The 19,085-nt window shown below is 43.3% G+C and overlaps 1 protein-coding gene across 3 annotated transcripts in view; it reads left to right on the top strand.

The window, feature by feature from the left end:
• The first annotated feature begins 350 nt into the window (after positions 1-350).
• Positions 351-19,085, top strand: part of ctnnal1 (catenin (cadherin-associated protein), alpha-like 1) — a 59,620-nt gene continuing 40,885 nt past the window's right edge. For 2 of the 3 annotated variants that reach the window (XM_086193676.1, XM_086193677.1), the window contains exon 1: positions 351-741. In XM_086193676.1, coding sequence (XP_086049802.1) covers positions 646-741 — 96 coding nt within the window. In that variant the 5' untranslated portion in view covers positions 351-645. The remainder of the gene's footprint in view (positions 742-19,085) is intronic. The other variant, XM_086193675.1, reaches the window with a different exon arrangement.

Here is a 19,085-nt window from a genome sequence, read left to right as displayed (position 1 = left end):
CCCCCCTAAGCCTTCCAGCGATATTTCATTAACTGATAAGAAGAAGAACTGTGGGACAACCTGAAAACACAACACCTCCAACACTGCTGAGCTCCTGTTTTACAACAACGTCTCCACTTTTCTTTACTTTTTTACATTTGCATAGATATTTGGAGGTCCCTACTGAGCAAAGTAAACAGAAACACAACACACAGCAAGATTGCTGCACAAATACACACAAAATACACTTATTGGGTGAAGTATTGCTTTAAAGTTTAATTTCTCAACCTCTTTTTATCACTTTGGAACCCACTGGGCTGCACATTAACAATCGGGGCGTGCGTGCGTGCGTGCGTGTGTGTGTGTGTGTGGTTGCCCACAGTGGTGTGCTGCAGTCCGCTCCCTGCCGTGGCTGAGTAAACTACATGGACATTAGCGGGCACAGCGGCGCAGCCACCGAGCCGGAGTGGATTTAAAGAATCGTGTGCGTGAGGAGAGCCACCCGGTAACCGACCGCGTAAATCTCGTGAGAACCCACAGTGTGGAATAGCAAGTCCGGCACACCAGTTTAGAGCAGCGAAACAGGCAGAGTGCGGCTCTTGGAGAACTCATCCGTGTATTGTGGCAGGCAGAAGGCAGCAGGCAGGGGCTGCTCGCTCGGCGGGAATGGCTTCATCTCCGTGCGGCAACAGTAACTTTGATTCCGGTCTGGAAATCAAAACTCGCTCGGTGGAGCAAACGCTCATTCCACTCGTATCGCAGGTGAGTGACGCGGAAACTTCGGGCAGTCTTCTGAAATGGGTGCACTTTAAATACGCAGTTTGTTTTTGCGAGTGTTGATAACACACGAGGCCAACTTTCATTCTGGTGTTTACCTGCTTTGTACAGCCACTGCGTTTAAAGCCCGTGAGAAGAGTTGTTACTCATTGAACGTCACGAGCTGCGCACTTCAGCAGAAGTTACTTAATTTATTTAATTTAATACCCCCAGACATGATCAGATTTAGTGCCGATTTTGTTGTTGTTAGGCAGAACTTGGATTACATAACACATGGGGAAGTTGGGTTGCCTCAACTGCAATCAATGAATTAAAGTGATTTTTGCTCGGGGCTATCGTGAACTCCTGCCCTCTTATTATAGGAAAGTACAGGAGTTTCTCTAAAGTTTTGTCTTTGCTTCTTGTTCTCCTGCTCTCCCTCTCCCTCTCCTCTAACAGAGCCACTTTTGAGGCACGTGTTTTGTTTTTCAGTAAACAGAAGATGAAAGAGCCACTTAAGGCCACTGCACTACTTTCAACAGCTCCCCTCTGCACACTCCAATCAGTAGTCCCAACTTTAGAAGCATTAGGTGAAGGCTAGCGAGTTAATTAATCGCCTCAGTGTTGTGCTTGCAATAACACACTCCTCCACGCCTGTTTAATCACACAACAGGCTGCTAATATCAATTTTAGGATCAAAGGCTGTTTATGATTAAAACATGAGCGGCTGTTGTTGTTTCCAGCGTGTCACGTATGAGTGGCGGCGGTGGGTTGCATCTCCCGAATGAGGGAATGACCACCGGTCTTGCAAATGCTAATATGCTCTTGTTGTGCAGGGGAGCTAAAGAGGCAGGGACCAGTAAATGGGCTGTTGTTTCCGTTGAGACAGTGGAACCACCACACCAGTGGGTTAACAGATCCTGGACAATGCAGCGGTGAAAGGTTCCTCACTCAGTCCGTCCCCCTGTTCACACTGAATGCCTTCTTCCTCCCTCTGTATGCATCACCCCCTTTGAAAAATCTCAGAGTTCTCTGCTCAGAGTCGACACTGAGTTAGTCAAAGGTGCCATGGACAGCATTTACACCTCCCGGTCAGTAGGTGTCACACTCACTCCTGCTGCGATGATCTATTGTACTAGTTACCAGGTTGAGTTGGAATAGTGGTTGCACAATATTCATGGGGTCAGTCTCAATGTGATACCTCTCCTGATGTTGTGACATGCAAACAGTTTCAACATGAACCTGTCAGAGGCTAAAGTTGCTAACTTGTGCAATCGCTGCTGTTAGTTAGCAAATATTAGCTTAGCTGTCCAGCAGGAAAATGGCGACCACAGCGTGTCTTTGCGTCCCCTATTTGTCTTTCGGTCCCTCCAGAAAACATGATTATGTGATCACTTAAGACGCCGCACTTTCGCCGCATTAATCACAGATTTCCACGCAAAACGTGTGAAATATGCGGGGCTCGTGTGGTTTCATAATCCCTGCATTTGTGTTGCAAAAAAGTCACACATCTTCGCGGAAAGTTGAAAAATGTTGTGTCTACTTCACACAAGAGCAGCCATTTTCCTCCCGATTGCTTTGGGAACGTTGTGAAGTGATGTCATTGTAAAGCTGCAAACCCTACAAAGAAGTCATGATGAAGTCCGCAAATCCGTCTCATTTGCCAACAAAAACAAGCTTGGGACTTGTCTGACTCATCAAGGGTTCGTAAGTTTGAGCCGTGTGTTTATTTGGGTCTGACGTAAAACCAGACGAGAACTTGATTTTTCCCAGAACTTTCCTGTGACGCAGTACGCTAGCTTATCATAGGAGGTCATTGGAAACGACTCTTTACGTGAAGGCCGTAGCCTCGTGAGGACAGAGTGTTGGGGGACTCACTTTTATCTTATTCACCAAACTGCAGTTTTTGCAAATTCACACAATTTCATCGCATATAATTGCATAAATATCCTTCATACTCATGGCATTTTTTTTTTAAAGAAAACATGCCGCATAATCAAGAGTTTTTGCCCACAGCAATCACTAAAACTCTGCACTTTTCTGGAAGGCCTGGTCTTTCAGCTTGGACCAGCGTAGAAATGTAGTTGTGTGTTGAAAATGTTGATACTCTCTCAACTTCACAACTTTTCTACACTCACTGAAGGCGGCTATTGCCTTTTTCTCGAAAAATGAGCAAACCAGGAGATGGAATTCCTCAAACGTTGCCTTCATCTCCAGCGTGCAACACTAGCTGCTACTCAAGATCAATTGTACCCCTTTCACACTGAAAAACACGTGTCAATGCGGGTTTTTGGACCCGCGTTTGCTCAGCATGAGGGCGCATTCAAGCTTCCAAAAAACCTGGGTCTGAAGTCCCGCTGTGAGGGCTGCGTGCTTTTGTTTCTCTCTCATACGTCATCGCGCTGACAACGTCATCATTACACATAAACGTGCACCGGAACACTGAGAGGTAAACAACTGACAACATGGACGTCCTTGAGTCGAACGTTCGCGTTGTCGTTCTAGGGACATCAACAGGAGGACTGATCTTACGGCAGAGGCCAAAACTTTATTGAGAGATGAGTGAGCAGCTCTCAGCCCAGCCGAAGTTTTTTTTTTCCATTTATTTATTTTTTTCTGGCGCTTCCACGATTACAGCTTGACAGGCAACACAGTGACAAAATCAGGATGCGACAGGAAGGTCGTGTGAAACCTGAGACGACGCGGGTTGCCCTTTTCACACTGCAGCCGAGCCGAGCCGAGCCGCTAAACTCCCGGGTCGCTTGGCGAGTTGGTCGACGCGTGTCGAAATGCTGAGTCGACCCTTTCAGAGTGCCGAAAAACCTGCGTTGACCCACGTTTTTGGTGCAGTGTGAAAGGGGCTCTAGACTCGCTATTTTACGCTGGTAGACTCTTCTTCTTCTTTCACTGTTTGGTAGGGCAACCATGTACGGCCACCTTTGGGCGGCATAATGCAGCCTATTTAATTAGCTTCAAACCACTTGATGGAAACAAACTTGATGCACAAATCTTTTTTTTGCAGCATTTCCAAAATTAACTTAAAATTCACCTCACAATTAAATCAACACTGACTTGACATACGTCTGCTTCTTTTCCTCTCCATGCACCATCCCCTTAGAAATATACACTGATAGTCTGCGTTGCATTGATAATGAATTAGTTTTATAATCAGAAAATGATGTTGTCCGTCTTGTCATTCTCATCACTCATAAATCCACGAGGTTTAAGAAATTGGTTAAGTGCAAATTAAGGGTAAGTCCAGGTTACAGCAATTACAGAAAGATTTATTACTCTGCTGTTATATTGTGCAGAAGCATACACTAAATCTGCTTCACTCTGCAGTATTTTAATCATATTTATGCTGCAGCAAACTTATCGTGCACCACTGCCTGCTGAGATAGACGGGCTGAGTGCTCCATTCTGTGGCATCAAGGATTGTGATGTGTACCTCAAGAGTGTTCAAAAGATGCAGAAGTGGCTTCTGAGTCTTAAAAAGTGAAGTTCTTTACACCCGAGTTCTTTGTAAAGGCCAACGGGGGGTTACTCCGATGGTTGCAAAATGAAGTTGGTTTATTGAATTCTCTGAGAAAATGACCCTACTTGATTGATGACATCAGTGCAATTTCTTTAGAATGAGCGTATCGTCTCAATCTCTAAAATATCTTCATTACAGTTTCACGCAATGAAGACTTTCTCATTCTGATTGACAGAAGTGGCACTGAATCAGAATACAAACTGGTGCTTGGCAGTCGGTTTTGGAATCATTTCATTTGTATCATATTGTGGATATTTTTTTCCTCCGTCATGCGCCATTTGTCTTTTCAGAGCTGATGATGAAAATAGCGAAGGCGACTGCCATCTTTTTTCCAATTCACCACAACAAAGTGTGGCTTGTGGGGATGCATGGTAACACATGCATAAATATCATCAGTGATGAGGAAACGCCAGTAATTGGGATTTATGGGCTTTTCCAAGTGGTTTTCAAATTCACTATGTTTACCTGTGTTTTTCAGCATCTACAAAATGTAACTATGATATAAACCTTCTTGTATACATGGAGTATGGGGGTGGGGGAGGGGGGGGCAGCATGGCCCAGAGGGCGAGTGGCCGTCCAGCAACTGAAGGATCGCTGGATCAATCCTCACTTCCCCCGGTGACCATGTCCAAGTCTCCTTGAGCAAGATACTGAACCCTAATTGCTCCTGATGGCCCTGCAACGGACTGGTGACCCGTCCAGGGTGAACCCTGCCTCTCGCCAAATGTCAGCTGGGATAGGCTCCAACCCCCCACCCCCCCACCCCCACCCCCACCCCAATCCCCACCACTTGTAATGGATAAGCGGAATAGAAAAGGGATGGATGGCTATATGAAGTCTATCGGCAAATAATCCGATATCGTGTGTCCCGAAAGTAGAAACTGACTTCAAGCCAGTAGATTTCTGGACCAGAAACGGAAAAGTTTAAACCTGCAACAGGTGACGCCACGCTGCATCCTCATCTTTTACAGTTGATGCGTATACTGTTGTAGCATTCAGCATCTCACATTCCACTGTTGAAAAGTGGGCGTCAAGGACAATTTTTCTTAACTTTCCTTTCTCTCAATGTGAGGCATATCCCCATAGCAACAGAGCTCTGCTCTGAAAGAAATAACTTAGCCAAGGACTGTACATTGTATATGTAGTGTTTTGTTGTAGTGACCTCTCCTAAGACAAAGAACACCAGAAAATAGTATCGTTGAAGAAACTAAAAACAAATTTTCTTTCACGTCAATTAATTATTAAGTGGAGGTGAATGTGTTGCGCTGTAAAAAGATGTTCTGTTGCGTCTAAATTCTCTCGAGTGATCATTTTCCTTGCAGGTATCGCCAAATTCCATTCACTGCGCGGCAGATGTCTGTACAATATGTTTATCGTGATTTTTGTCATGGCGGTTGTAAAATCTGAATTTAAACAGCGCCAAGTCGCTTAGAAATGACAGCTGGTGGTTAAAATGAAGTGTTAATAGGCTGTGCTTCATTCTCATCCCGTTGTCTTAACAACAGAAACAGAAAAATATGTTGTCGGGAGTGGCCTTACTTGGGCTTTGGCTGCATGACGGTACAGTGCATGTGTGAGTACAGGAGAGAAGCAGTGTTACTTGGTCTGTGTTTTGCGGCTTGCATCACTATCTGCAGCAAATCTTACACCTGCATGATATAGTTGGGTTTTTTTGGTGGTTTTATTTGAGATTAGAAACTTTGAAGAAAGAAATCATTTTAAGTGATAATTCAATGGTAATATTGTTGGTGATAAGGTTTACATCTTTGTAATTTTTGTTGAAAAAAGCAATTTAAATGCTAATGTGATTTTTTTTTGGGGGGGGGAGTCTTGCAGCCCACTAAGATGTCAAAATGGTAGTTTGACTGCAGTAATAACTAAAGCACTTGACTTCTCTTCTGAATTTTTAAAAAATAAAACGAATCGACAGAATGGTAATAGTATTAAAGCATTGCTGCTTTTATTTTGAAGGCAAGGTCCCAGCCCTGGGAGTGATACAGTCTAAGATTGTACTAAACGAGACATAAAAGATCAAGTTTCCTAATTAGCCACTTGAGTTTCTACATAACGGCAAGCAATCAAGGAATCGATTACACGCGCCCATCCCGGGTAAACACTCTGACTGCGTGGGCTGTGTTGCATAAACTTTCTTGTAAAGTTTTTTTTTTTTTTTTTTTTTTATGCATGCGTGTGCCGTAGGGGTCATTAGATAACTAGCAGGGAGGAAATGAAAAAGCAGTGTCAGAGAGAAAAGCTGGTGGTTGATAAGTTATCATGTTGTGCCCCCCCCCCCCCTTATTTTATGATGTGTTCCTCTTTTCTCCTCTCCTCTGCTCTCCTCTGCCCACCTCTCTTCTCCTTGTCTTGCTTTGACGTTGATATCCTCAGGCCTCTTATCAGCTTCACTCCCACCGCGGTGTAATTATAGGGCTGGGAGACTCCTGGCTTCGCACTACACACACACACACACACACAAACACACACAAATACTACACTAACACACCCATCTCTCCTTGTTTCATGCTTGTATTTTCTTATCGATTCTTTATGCGTTGTACTTTTTGGAGCATTAATGTTGACTTTAATCCTAATGTTTCCCATCTGGATGTTTTAAATCTGTGTGCTCCATAAGTTTTGACTACTTGTTTCCCATTTTCATGACAGAAAGGTCTTTTCTCAGTGTGGCTGAATGAAGTACTCCCTGTATTCACTGAGTTCTCCAGTTCACCTTTTCCAAATCAGCATCTCCGTACCAATAGATAGGAAGGTGAGGGTGATGAATGACTCTAGTGCCAGTTTAAAATGTAATTGGGTATCACATGGAGAGTTATTTTGTGTGTGTGTGTGTGTGTGGGGGGGGGGGGGGGGTACCACATCTTGTGATGTAGTCTGAAGCAGGCTTGAAGGCAATCACTATTAACTAGGATGGGGTTTTTTTTTTTTTTTTTTTTGTAAACTTAAAATCTGATTCCTGCGTTAAAGCGGTCATTACCACAATCCCGGTTTTATAATGGTGCGTTCCCAGTAAAAACACTGCGAGCAGACATGGTGGTCATCAGGCTGAGGAGGTGTTTTGAGGTAAAGATGTGTGGGGAGGAACCATTATCTGAGACTTTGATCAGATTGGTGAACGTTAAAACACTCGTGACACGCTGGCCTTGTGATTACAATGCTTTGTCGACAACCATTTTTCTGCAGAGCTAAGCCAGGAGTTTCTTAAAAGATTTTCTGCTATAATTGGGTCTGGAAAATCTGTTCTCTGTCCAAGTTTGTTAGCGTCAAGTTTGTCATGCTTCCAGGGGTTCTGTCGTGCTTGAAGTTATGCCTTCTGATGTGGGTTAAAAAAAAGAAAAAAAAAGCTTTTTCCCAAATTCATTTTGCTCATGAAATGGCATGTTTTTATCCAGGCAAAAGCTCCAAGGCAGGTTTTAAGATGCGATTTGCTCAGATAATCAGCATTTTGTCAGGTGTACTCCACATTTAACAAAAGATTTTATTTATTTTTGTCGAAATTTGATGTGACGGAGTGTGACAGTCTGATTGCACAGACCCTACAAAAAAATTGCCCTCCAGGGACAATAAAGTTTTCCTTGATTCCATGCAAAAAATTGTATTATTATTATTATAATTGTTGATCAAAATACACAAAAATACCCCGTAGCTTATTTCCATTCTGGTCCTAACCCTCTATTCCAGTTCAGTATGGGAGATAGAACATTAAATTGTCAAGCAAGACTGACAACTTAAAAAACAAACATCAAAACATAACCAGCACTTGCTTTTCTACAAGCTATTTAATAGCTTTAACATGAAATATGCAGTCTTTTCATGTGACTTGTGACTGTGTATAAAAAGCTATTTTTTTCCCCAAAAAATGATGTATAAAGTAGTTAGTATTTCCATTGTGGGGGACTGTTTTTTTTTGGGGGGGGGGGGGTATCACACATTAAATTGAGGATCAGCCCCAAAGTAATGGGCTCTTCTTTGGCTGATGCTCCCGTCCTCTTGGAAGTAGCATGAAAATCAGTCTGGTAGTTTCTGTGTGAACCTGCTAACAGACTAAAAGCACCAAAAACCAGATCTTCTGTGGAGGTAAAAAGCGCTCAGTAAGCTCACTTAACAGCTCTGCACGGCTTCACCATCAGTCATTTTTACATCATTCTCTCTGGAAATATCGAATATTGAGTTTTATGGAGGTACAAGGCGCTATATCCCTCTTAATGTTCCCGGTCCTGTGATGCTGTGACATGACAAACGTCTGGGTAGTGAAGTTGTTTTTTATACCCAGACAGAGAGGAATTACAGTTGCCACAAGCTCTAACAGATCTGCTTCCTCTAGCTGTATGATGATAATGGAGACAAATGGGTCCCTGGCATGAAGTGAAACCACATGAAGATCACACTGCTGCACACAAGAGCATGTATGTGCGCGCATTCACACCCACAAGCCAAATACAGGAACTCTCTGGGAACAGGACAAAATGCCTTTATTCTGTGTATTAGTATGTGGTGGAATGGTCGGGATTCCAGAGTGGTTTGTGTGTCTTTGTTGCTGCATACTTTGGTATGTTTGCTCATGGACAACAGAAAGCAAAGGAATCTGTGGGGCCAGTGTTGATGGTGGTGTGTACAGTCACCTGCATCTTGTCTGTTCCGTGCTGCTGCCGTGAAGCGCCACATGATCAGCACTCCACCAGAACAAAAATATGACAATGCACGTCAGCACCAGCATCCCGGGGTCATAATTTTTCCAGTTCTGCCACGCGAAGATATTTTTCCATTCGTCTGTGGAAATTTAGAAGTTTGAGACCTAGCTGAGTGTGCACAAGAGTACTTTGTGTGCTTTGTTACTAAAAACTCAGTGGCCCCAGACAAATACTGGGGCGTAAACCAGGATCCGAGGCGGGTACTTGTTCAGTGGCGTATGCGCAGGCATTCAGCAGCCATGTTGTCATCACACTGAAAGCTGAACAAGGCAAATTAGATCCAAATCGTTTTATGCTGATAACACTAAACTCCCACTCTAACCCTCATATTTCATATCTCTACCTCTCTGACACTCCTACATAAACACACCTATGCGAAGCTTTCTTGACCAGTGTTTCCCCCCTTGTCCTCCCTCTTGAGCTTTTCTCACTGTTGCCATCAAGGGAGTCATTACACATCGCTGTTTGCTTTAAGTGGCGATAAAAGGGTCTGTCTCACATGTTGGTCCATTGACCCCTTCCTGGCTAATATACTTCTAGATGACAAAGGTGTGTGTATGTGTGTGAGAGTTAATGCATGTGTGTGCTTGAACCTCCGAAGAACCCAGTCTACAGGGATTAGTCACCCAGAGAGAGAAGAGACTTAATGGTGAAAAAAGCTATCTCACCGTCTGCTATTTAAGTCCTCTGAAGGCAGTAGCGGATAGTGATAACTGTTTCAAAGAAAGCTGCTGCCCACGCGTGTTGATAGTTGAGAGGTTGATTGATTGATTAAACATCCGTCCTCGTATCAGTTAGCCTCAGAGTGGTATTACGAGCTCACACTGCAGAAAGTTTTCATTCTGGGACCTGTTCTCTGAAAAGTGCCCAGCTGCATTAGCTTGAGGTCATCCAGGTGCTGCAGAGGTCTGTTGCATTGCCTCCCAACAAGGAGGCATTATTTTAGTTCGTCTCTGTTGGGCATCCTGGTCGTTGCGCCAGCGCCTCCTCTGGTCAGTTGAGGTGTGGGTTGGGGGCAGGAATGGAACTGGTGAGAAAAGCTTGGGATCCTCCCACACGCTACGTCCCTCTGCTGAAGCTCTTAATTATCAGGTGAGAAGAAGAGGCTGGGGGTGGAGCAATGACAAGGACAACTGGTAGTGTTTGCCCTGAGGTATATTGGGCAGAAATCCCCATTTTTCTGTCCGAGAGAGGCTAGCTATAGGAAAATGTCACCGTTCAGGTTTAGATAAGCCTTTCATAAAGGTTTTCTGTGAGACTGTCAGGCAGAAACAGTGGATGAATTAGTTAAGATCTGTGAAAATAATGCTGGGACTGCAAGAAAGGGGAAGGTAGGTTCAGAGGTTGAACATCCCGTTCCGCCAGAAGCATCTCTGAATGTACAGTTGGCTGCAGAGTTTATTTATAATTCTCTTAAAATATCTCTCATATTTCTGATTGTAAGTTAAAACTGCCTCAGTGTTGCTGTTCTTTGTGCTTCTGAATTGGGCTGGATCTCAAAGAGCAGCATCTTGCAACTTGGAACAATGAAAAGTGTTTTATTTCATTTTTTGGGGGGTAAACTAATCCCTTAAATTACAGGCCACAAATCATGGCCAGTCCTGTACGGAAGCATAGAAGTGATTTGTGCACACAGCACTCTTATCATTTGTGAAAACCAGGCTTTATTTTAGCTCCCTGTTTAAAAGATTCTCCTATATTCATCCTTTATGTGTTCAACGTGAAGTGTCCTCTAAAACCTCTGCAAGCTATTAATGGCTGAGCATTCATTCATGTACCAAGCCACTGGTTGGCCCATTACCAGCCTGTTTTACTGTATGTTCCATTGATGATGATCAGATATTGATGAGACGTCTCATGAGTGCCTCAAGAAGAAGCCCCTGTTATCAGGGCTCAGTGATGGGCACTGATATTGCCTCACTGGAAGCATCGTGTTGCTGCAAACAGATGCATAAACACCCACCTAGAAGAAACCCAGACAAGGACATGAGTGACACACAAAGACCATTTACAAACTCAGGAAAAAGAGGAGAGCAGTTTTCATACTCTGGTAAACCTTCTGAAGCAGATATAGATAGATAGATAGATAGATAGATAGATAGATAGATAGATAGAGATATAGATATAGATATATATATAGATATATAGATATAGATATATAGATATAGATATATAGATATATATATATATAGAGAGAGAGAGAGAGAGAGAAAAATGATGACAGATTTTAGGCTCTCAGAAATTGGATAAAAAGAGGTCTACCAGTCATTTTAAAGGAGTGTGCAGCTTTTTTCTGACCTCTTAAAGCCACCCTGGACAGAGATAAGAACATGGACAGAAGTACAAGGTGTACGTGCTGTCAGGACACAAGAGTTTGACGGGACTGTCCAATTTATGTAATCTTGTCGGCTGGTACTCCTCCGATCGCTTTATCGGTTACTACCAGAGATATGGTTATTTATCGTCTGCAGCCTTGATAAGCACCGGTTAACTCATCTGTATTTAGCAGGCAGCTGTGCCTCAGAATGCTGTTGCCTCTTGGCTCGGCATCGTGATAATTTCAGTCAGCATTGACAAGAACACAATGTGGAGAATGGGCCCCTCTCGGTAAGGCGCCACAAAACGTGGCAGTCACATGCATTTTGGGTGCCCGGATCTCAAGTAATAATGAGCCCTAAGTTTTGCTCTCCCTGAGGACGTCCCGTGAGGACGTGGTGCTCCGGGGGGGCTTGAGAAACATTTGAATACACACTACTAGAAGAATGGCGGTACGAGTATCACTCCTAAACTAGTCGCCCTGCCCGTTTTTGATCAGGTTACCCAAAACGAATATGCTAGGTTTTACCTTGACCAAATACTGCACATGAAATTTAATAAAAATGACCAAATAAACAAGGGTAGGGACTGAACTGGTTACTTTTAAGGGTACTGTCTGATTTACAACTGAACTTCCAAGTACCGATTCATGGTAAGTACCACATTTCCCTGCTCGGGAACACATCTGGGTGAGGGAGCAAAGAACATTGTGATGTCGCCCACCCTCCAGCTCAACACACAGTCAGGGCCACTTCTCAAAATGTTAGGCAGACATCACTCCGTTATATTTAACAAGAAATGCAAATCTAGTCGTGGCAACACATCTAACCTAAAGAAAACACCTGGTGAGAAGATAATATATCTAAAAGCTGACGACGGAACCATGTTTGATTGCTGTTGAGCCAAATTCCCGGCAGCAGTGCAGCTAACATTAGCAGCCAGGAATCAAGTGTGAACGGCACCGTACTCCTCATTATTTTGTTCATCTTTTATATAAACCTCTTCCAGAAGGCGCATCTAAAGATTTCAGACTTGCTTAATACTGAGAATGTTGTCCCACTGTGACTTCGTCTCCCATCACAGGAAACGATTCTCTTTCATGATCCAGTCAGCATCTTTAGCCGACTCTCACTGGTTTGTCAACATTACTATTTGATAAGGCAACATTTCTTGAAGCCGCTAGATATCAAGTTTTCCACTAAGGAATGGAGAAAATGGTTTGGCATATCTGTGATGAGGCAGGAAAAGAATGCTTTCTTTACTCGGGATATGAGCATTAGCTAAATTCACCAAGTGTAACTTGCATGAAGATTTCTCATCTCTAAGGTCGTACCAAACGTAAATATATGACATAAACGGCAAATCCGTCCCGGTCATCATGTTTGTTCCCGCCTCCCTCTCCAGCAGTAACATGCTGACTGTAACTCGGAGGAATCCTTCAGACTGGCTTGTGTTAATTGCTTTCTTCGACAGTCTTTGAACTTCTCCCCTCTTGATAATGAGTTCTTTTAAAAAGATGAGATTTGACATGACAGAATAAAGAGAGTGTGAAGGACATGGAGAACACAGAATACCAAACATTTTCTTATCTTTTCCAGTTGATTATAGTCAAAATTTCAAGTAGTCAGTTTGCTACATCCAGCCTTCCCCCCGTGGTATAACTTTTTATGTTTCAATTTTCGGCTTTGAGGAGTCACCTACAGCTCAGCGTGAGCTTCAGTTCAAGTTTGTCAAATTCAGGCCATGTCACGTGAAACTTTGTTCGTCAACTTAATTTCTGCACTCCTGGTGCTTGGACCCAAGAACTCTGTCACCCTACTGACACCCTGCCAAACCAATTAAACAGCGAACCATCGACAACCCAAACATGCCGCCCCTTTTTATATATATGTCCTGTGTATTTTTGGCATTGAAAAGAACGTCAGTATTGACCTTGGGCAGTACTTTAAATTTCAGTGTGAGGCCATAAAACTCAACAGAGTGAAACTTTTAAGTACTCAAACTGAGTGCACTCTGCAATCTTTATGATGTGGCTTCACAGCGTTGGCCTAAGGACGCATCAGTATGTGAGATGGCGTAGTTCCTTATTTGTATGCCTTCCGCCTTTCCTCTGTTGGTCTGCCCAATTTCCTGATTTCGGTTTCCTGTCACACACCTCACTCCTTCCCACCTTGCTCTTTCATTCTCTTTCTTCAGCCGTGTGTTGAAGTTTTCTCCCCATCTCTCCTCACTTAGGCTGCTGTTTTCTCACTTTTAATCTCTCGATCTCTCCAGAGAGTCTAGTGTCCCTGTATCACCTTATTAATTATGCAGCTTGCTGAAAACCTAGCCCAGGGCTACAGGTGGCGCACAAAGCTGAAAAGGTGTAAACTGATCCATGGTATTCAGTCCTGCAGAGTAACAGGGACACGGTGTATCCAGCTCAGTCAGATTTGTCCGTCCCCTCCTTTGTCACAGAGTATCAGAGAGTGATCAGGATGACCGCATCCTTACAGTCTTTTGTCCGACTGTCAAACAACCTCAGGAGACACTTTTTGGAAGCCGATGCAGCATTAAAATCATAATTGTAAGAAGATACAATCTTGACTTAAACGTCGCCAAAAAAAAAGACTGTCATAAATGGACCAATATAATTTGTTATCTTTTTGCAGATAAGATTACACAGAGGTGCTATGGTCAGGACAAATAGGTTTTGTTCAAATACTGAGCAATTCTCTCTGACTCGGAACGTTCAGGTTTTATGGAAGATTTTATGGTTGTTTTAAATGAGGTGCCGTTTAAATAGCAGTTTCAATATCTACGAGGTCGCTGCAGGTGGAGGAAAGACTTTTTCAGTTTGTTCCAGTTTCTAAACTGGTTGTGCCTGTGGAGGTAATTGGTGTCATGTTTTGTAGTTTGAATGCTGATGAGGCAGAACTTCCTCTTTTTTGGTCCATGAGCCACAGATTTAGCTGATTAGCAGTGTCACAGTTGTGTGGTCCGGAGCCAAGTGATACATCTCAGTTAATGGATGGATGTCTGTTCATGAAGCTGTAGTCCTTCACAGTCCCTATGGGATGCAGTCTAGTGTTCCCCTGAGTTTTCATCTTGCTATAGAATATTTGAACGGTTTGCCATACACTTACCTATGAACGTCTCCTTGTTTCTTCTCGTATAGATTTCTCGTGCAGTGCTCAATGTCTGTCAGCCTCTTTGATAAATGGGCTAATACTCGCAAAACAAATCACTTAACTGAACTTTGCTTATTTTTGTGTCACAGTCGTTAGGGTTGTTCGGTAGAAATGAGCAGTCGGTGACTTCCCCCCACGTTTATTTGCACGCAGCGCTCCCCCCTCATCCTGTCAGCCACAGTCTGAGACACAGGCTTGGGATTCTCGACTCAGAAGAAGGGGTACTTCCACATTTGTTGTATACCATGTTGTCTCCAAAGCCAGCAAGGCAATGCAGATGTCAGAGCGCGGTTTCCATGTTTTCACTGAGCACTTTTTTCTTTAAGATGTTCACCTTTTCTACTGTGTAGGGAATCTTTCATAGACCTTCTTTGATATCCCACCAGCCTCATCTGCACATTGCTGTGGTATTTTACAAATCTGAGCTTCCTGACTTGTGGAGATGCACTGGCTGATGGCTCTAGTTAACAGAGAGGGTCCAGTCACCCGGAAAAGAGTGTGTGGACACACACACAAACCCTATAAATAAGTTACAGCTCTATAAATAAAGTTCCTTGACATTCAAATGTGTCTCATTGAAACAGAAAAGAACCTTGTGAGGTGTTGATGACACAAAAGCTTGAATGGGTTTAATGTGTGTGTGTGTGTGTGTGTGTGTGTGTGTGTGTGTGTGTGTGTGTGTGTGTGTGTGTGTTGATTATATTGAATCAGTGTGTGTGCATGTAGAAGCTATTGGTTTGAATAGAACCAACCTGGACTCTCTAAACACTTGAAGACTTTGGTATGTGTCATGAAGTGAAAGCTGCCTGAGCCTCTCCGTGAATGTGTAACGGAGAGTACGTGTTATGGACTATGTATGTCACAACATAGGCCATTATGCTGTCTGACATGGGGTGTGTGTGTGTGTGTGTGGGGGGGGGGGGCTGCATTCCTTCACCAGACTCATGTTTCAGCCGCCTTCAGTGTGCATCAGTGTGGGTGTCTGAAAATGTGTCTATGTATTCTTTATTGAGGCATCCCTGTCGGGGTCAGAAGTCTCAAAGGCTGAGACCTTTTATGCAGACTCTCCTGGCTGGTATGCATGCCCCCCCCCCACCCCGGGCTTGAAACCTCTCTCTGCTTTGTCCGGTCTCCATCAAGTCATCCCCTGTCCATTTGACTTTAAATCAGTTTCACCATTCTTTCAATTTTTATTCTTTTTTTTTTTTTTTTACCTCCATTCCAATGGCTGATCTTTCATTTTGTACACTTTCTTTACACCGGCCTCATATTTCTCTGAGAAAGCCATTCGTGTAAAGACGCTGAACCAGTATAACTAAATGAATTATGTCTTATGGCAAAATTATTAGAAAATTACCATTTCAGTTGATTTTATCGCACTTGCCATCACCTGAACATTAATCATGATGTATATCAACGTCACCTCACAGCCTCACCTGTCTGAAAACATGATTACATTTAATTTTGATTAATTCTTTTCCTATAGCATCAGTGGCAGGGCTCTAAATATAATTCTCTACATTGTAGACTTCCCTTCTTCTCAAATGTCAAACCTTTAAGAGCACATTTTTAGAAATAACTTTCTCCTCCTGGGTGTGGATTTGTCTTGCTCTTGGGATTACACTGACTTTCCTCTCTACCTGACATCTTATCTCACCGTCTCTTTTTCTCTTTATTTTCAGAGGCTGAAAACTGTCCAGGTGCAAAAAAAACAACAACAAACAAACCCTGGTGGTAGTTTGTGAAATCTGTTCCAGCGCTATCATCAAGACGTGATTTGATTCGAGCCTCTCAGAAACAAAGCGCATTTTTCCTTGTCACTTTGCGTCTTCATTCAGCCAAAAGCAGCCGTATTAGTTTAGTGGCGAGCGAGTGCTTTTGTGTCAGGTGTATTAAGTCAGTGCTTCTTAGTGGGAACTGCCATTATCCCGTATTTGTCTTTGCAGAACATGCGATATCTGTGGGAAGCGGTCGCAGAGCCTGGTTATGCCACTTTCACCCACTGTTCACCACACGCTATTATTCGTCCGTTACTTGTAATTACCCATCTTGATGACTGATGGAATGTTTTCGAGGCTGAGTTGGCAAGCAGTTAGGATTATCCTGTTGAGGACTTCATATAATTACTCAGCCATTAAACACTGCTCAGCATGGAGGCGACGTGAGGGGGTGATTTGGCTCGGAAGTTCGTCCTGGTTGTTGATGCAGGCTGTCGTCATGCCACGCTGAAACCAGGAAAGTGTCTCAGGAACAAAAGTTGTTGAGTGACGGCTGCAGGATTGTGGTGATGAGGGGATGCAGGCTGGAATTATCTTGACTGTTTAGGTTCGGACTTGTGGTTTCAAGAGAATGATGTTTGCTGATGATGTCTCTGGAGAGAGATCCCAGACAGGTTGCATACCCATCAGTCTTTAGTGGCAGCTGGAGAGATCCTTACCGGGGTAATTGTGAAGTGGAATGAAGAATACAATAAGCTCATCAAGAACTGGCCTCCTTCATATCACAATTCAACAACAGAAAGTAATCACGCAGGCAGACAATCAAAGTTTTGAGTCAGAAAGCAGGAACAAAGCCGGAGCAGTGCTCGGGGCCACATTATGTGTTGGTTTTTTTTCTGCAGAATCTCAGAGAGAACAATTTGTTCCAGTTTGTTTCCTTTTGAAGGTGCTTCACCTCACAAGTGAGGCGAATCAAAATTATTCAAGTCTTGCTACAAAATTGTTTTCATGGTTGGCTTTGAGATTATCTCCCATCCAAAAAAAGAATACGTGTACATTTACCTCGAGGAGTTGGAATCCCTCACGATTTGATTTTGAATCAGGGGGTCATGGGTCAGTGATTAAATGATTATCAGTGCTTCTTCTCGATGAATTTTTGATGTGTGATTTAAAAAAAAAAAACAGTTTTTCTGACAGCTTGCTACTTTTAGTGTTTGCAGTGATCCATAATTAAATAAGCAGATTTCACTTAATAAACATCAGTACATCCTTGGATTCTGCTCTCTACATTGCTCATAGTAAAAAAAATCACGAAAACGAATCCACAAGCCAGAGTTACCATCAAAACTACTGTCTGAATTATCATTATTAATACTTACATCGTCTAAATAACACCTGTCAAGGACTCATTAGTCATGACCTGTTGATTAATTCGTATTACAAATTGCGACCAAATGCTCTCATGATAAAGTACTGCAGGTACGTGTTGCTGTCGCTCACCTGTTCACAACTCTGTGACAGTATGTTTCAGTTATTCATATTCTCTGAAAGATATTGGGCAAAAAAGCAAATGAATCTGACTCTTAAACTATTAAAGCAGAATAAATGTTGTAATTGAGCCGTAGCATCTACGAGTCACACGCGCAGAGCAACGGAGAGGACAGTTTTCGGTCTGTGGGTAAGCCACGTGTATGCTATCATCCTCATAAGGGACTTGGCTCCTGGAAACCTCCCGGTACTGCTCTTAATTCAATCCTGGATCACACTTGATCCGATGCATTTTATCACTAGCAACTGTAGAGGGTTTTAAGAGACAAACCAGGTCAGTGAACCACAACAGTAGTTTGTGCCATGGTCCGGTGCTCTGTTAGCAGAGGAGATTGATTCCCCTTGCTCCACTTCCCTTCTTGGCTAACCTTGAATCGTAGTTAAAAGAGCAAAAATTGATCCGCAGCCTTGTTGTGTTTGTCTACCCGCTAGCAAGGAACATTGAATCAGAGGTCACTCTTGCACTGTCTCATCTCGTCTCTCTCCAATGTCACTCTTAACTGAAAGAGAACAATTTCTTCTAGGGTGAGGCAGCGCTTTGTTTTCTCTGTGGCTCTCAACCATCCTTTCAGTTTCCCTGCACTCTCCTTCCTTACTTTCTGTATGGCCTCTGCCATCCTCCCTTCTATCTCTCCATCATTGCTGTCCATCTGGTTTTCTCCCAGCTTTATCATTCCCTCTTATCAGCTGCTGCTGGTTCCTCTAGGCTTCCTGCACCTCATATCAGCCTGACTGATAACACTGTAGCAATGTTGTGCTTTCAAGAGGCATTATATGTCACTGTCGGTGCACTAACAAACCAGGTCAGCCAGGTCCCATTTCTCTTGTGAGTATGGCTTTTACTTAAGTAGGCCTAATACGCCCACTTAAATATAAAGTGGGGCTTCCACTTCCCCAACATTTAAACAGAAGGGCAAGGCTAATGAATCTCTTATCAGAGCTTGATTTGATTTGGTATGTCAGGATTTGTCATGCGGTAAACTGGCTCAGGTCAGAGAGCTCTTGTCTTAGCACTCTTAGTGGTCCCACTTAAGACTTGATAGATTTCTCATTATTTCGCGACGGCCATGATGGAGTACCAGGTAGCACACAGCCTGTTCGGCCTGTTTAAGCTTCTCCTGCCTGAATGGAAACACTCCCCTGCTATGGCACATGAATAGTAAGCCAGCATGCTGCCAAGCCCCAGAGATGAATATTTCTCCTCATGCGAAACAATCACAACCTCTGGAAACCTCGGGCTGTGTTTCCATCCCTCTATTTGGAAATCTCAGAGAGGCCATGAACACTTGAATCATGGCAGAGCACCAGGGATCGATGCCAGGCCATAATACCAGGCAATAAGTGGGATTATTTTGGT

This window comes from Aulostomus chinensis, chromosome 22, assembly GCF_037954235.1.
Source record: "Aulostomus chinensis isolate RoL2024-O1b breed Wild chromosome 22, RoL_Achi_v1.0, whole genome shotgun sequence".
NCBI lineage: Eukaryota > Metazoa > Chordata > Actinopteri > Syngnathiformes > Aulostomidae > Aulostomus > Aulostomus chinensis.
This window is presented reverse-complemented; position numbering and strand designations above follow the sequence as displayed.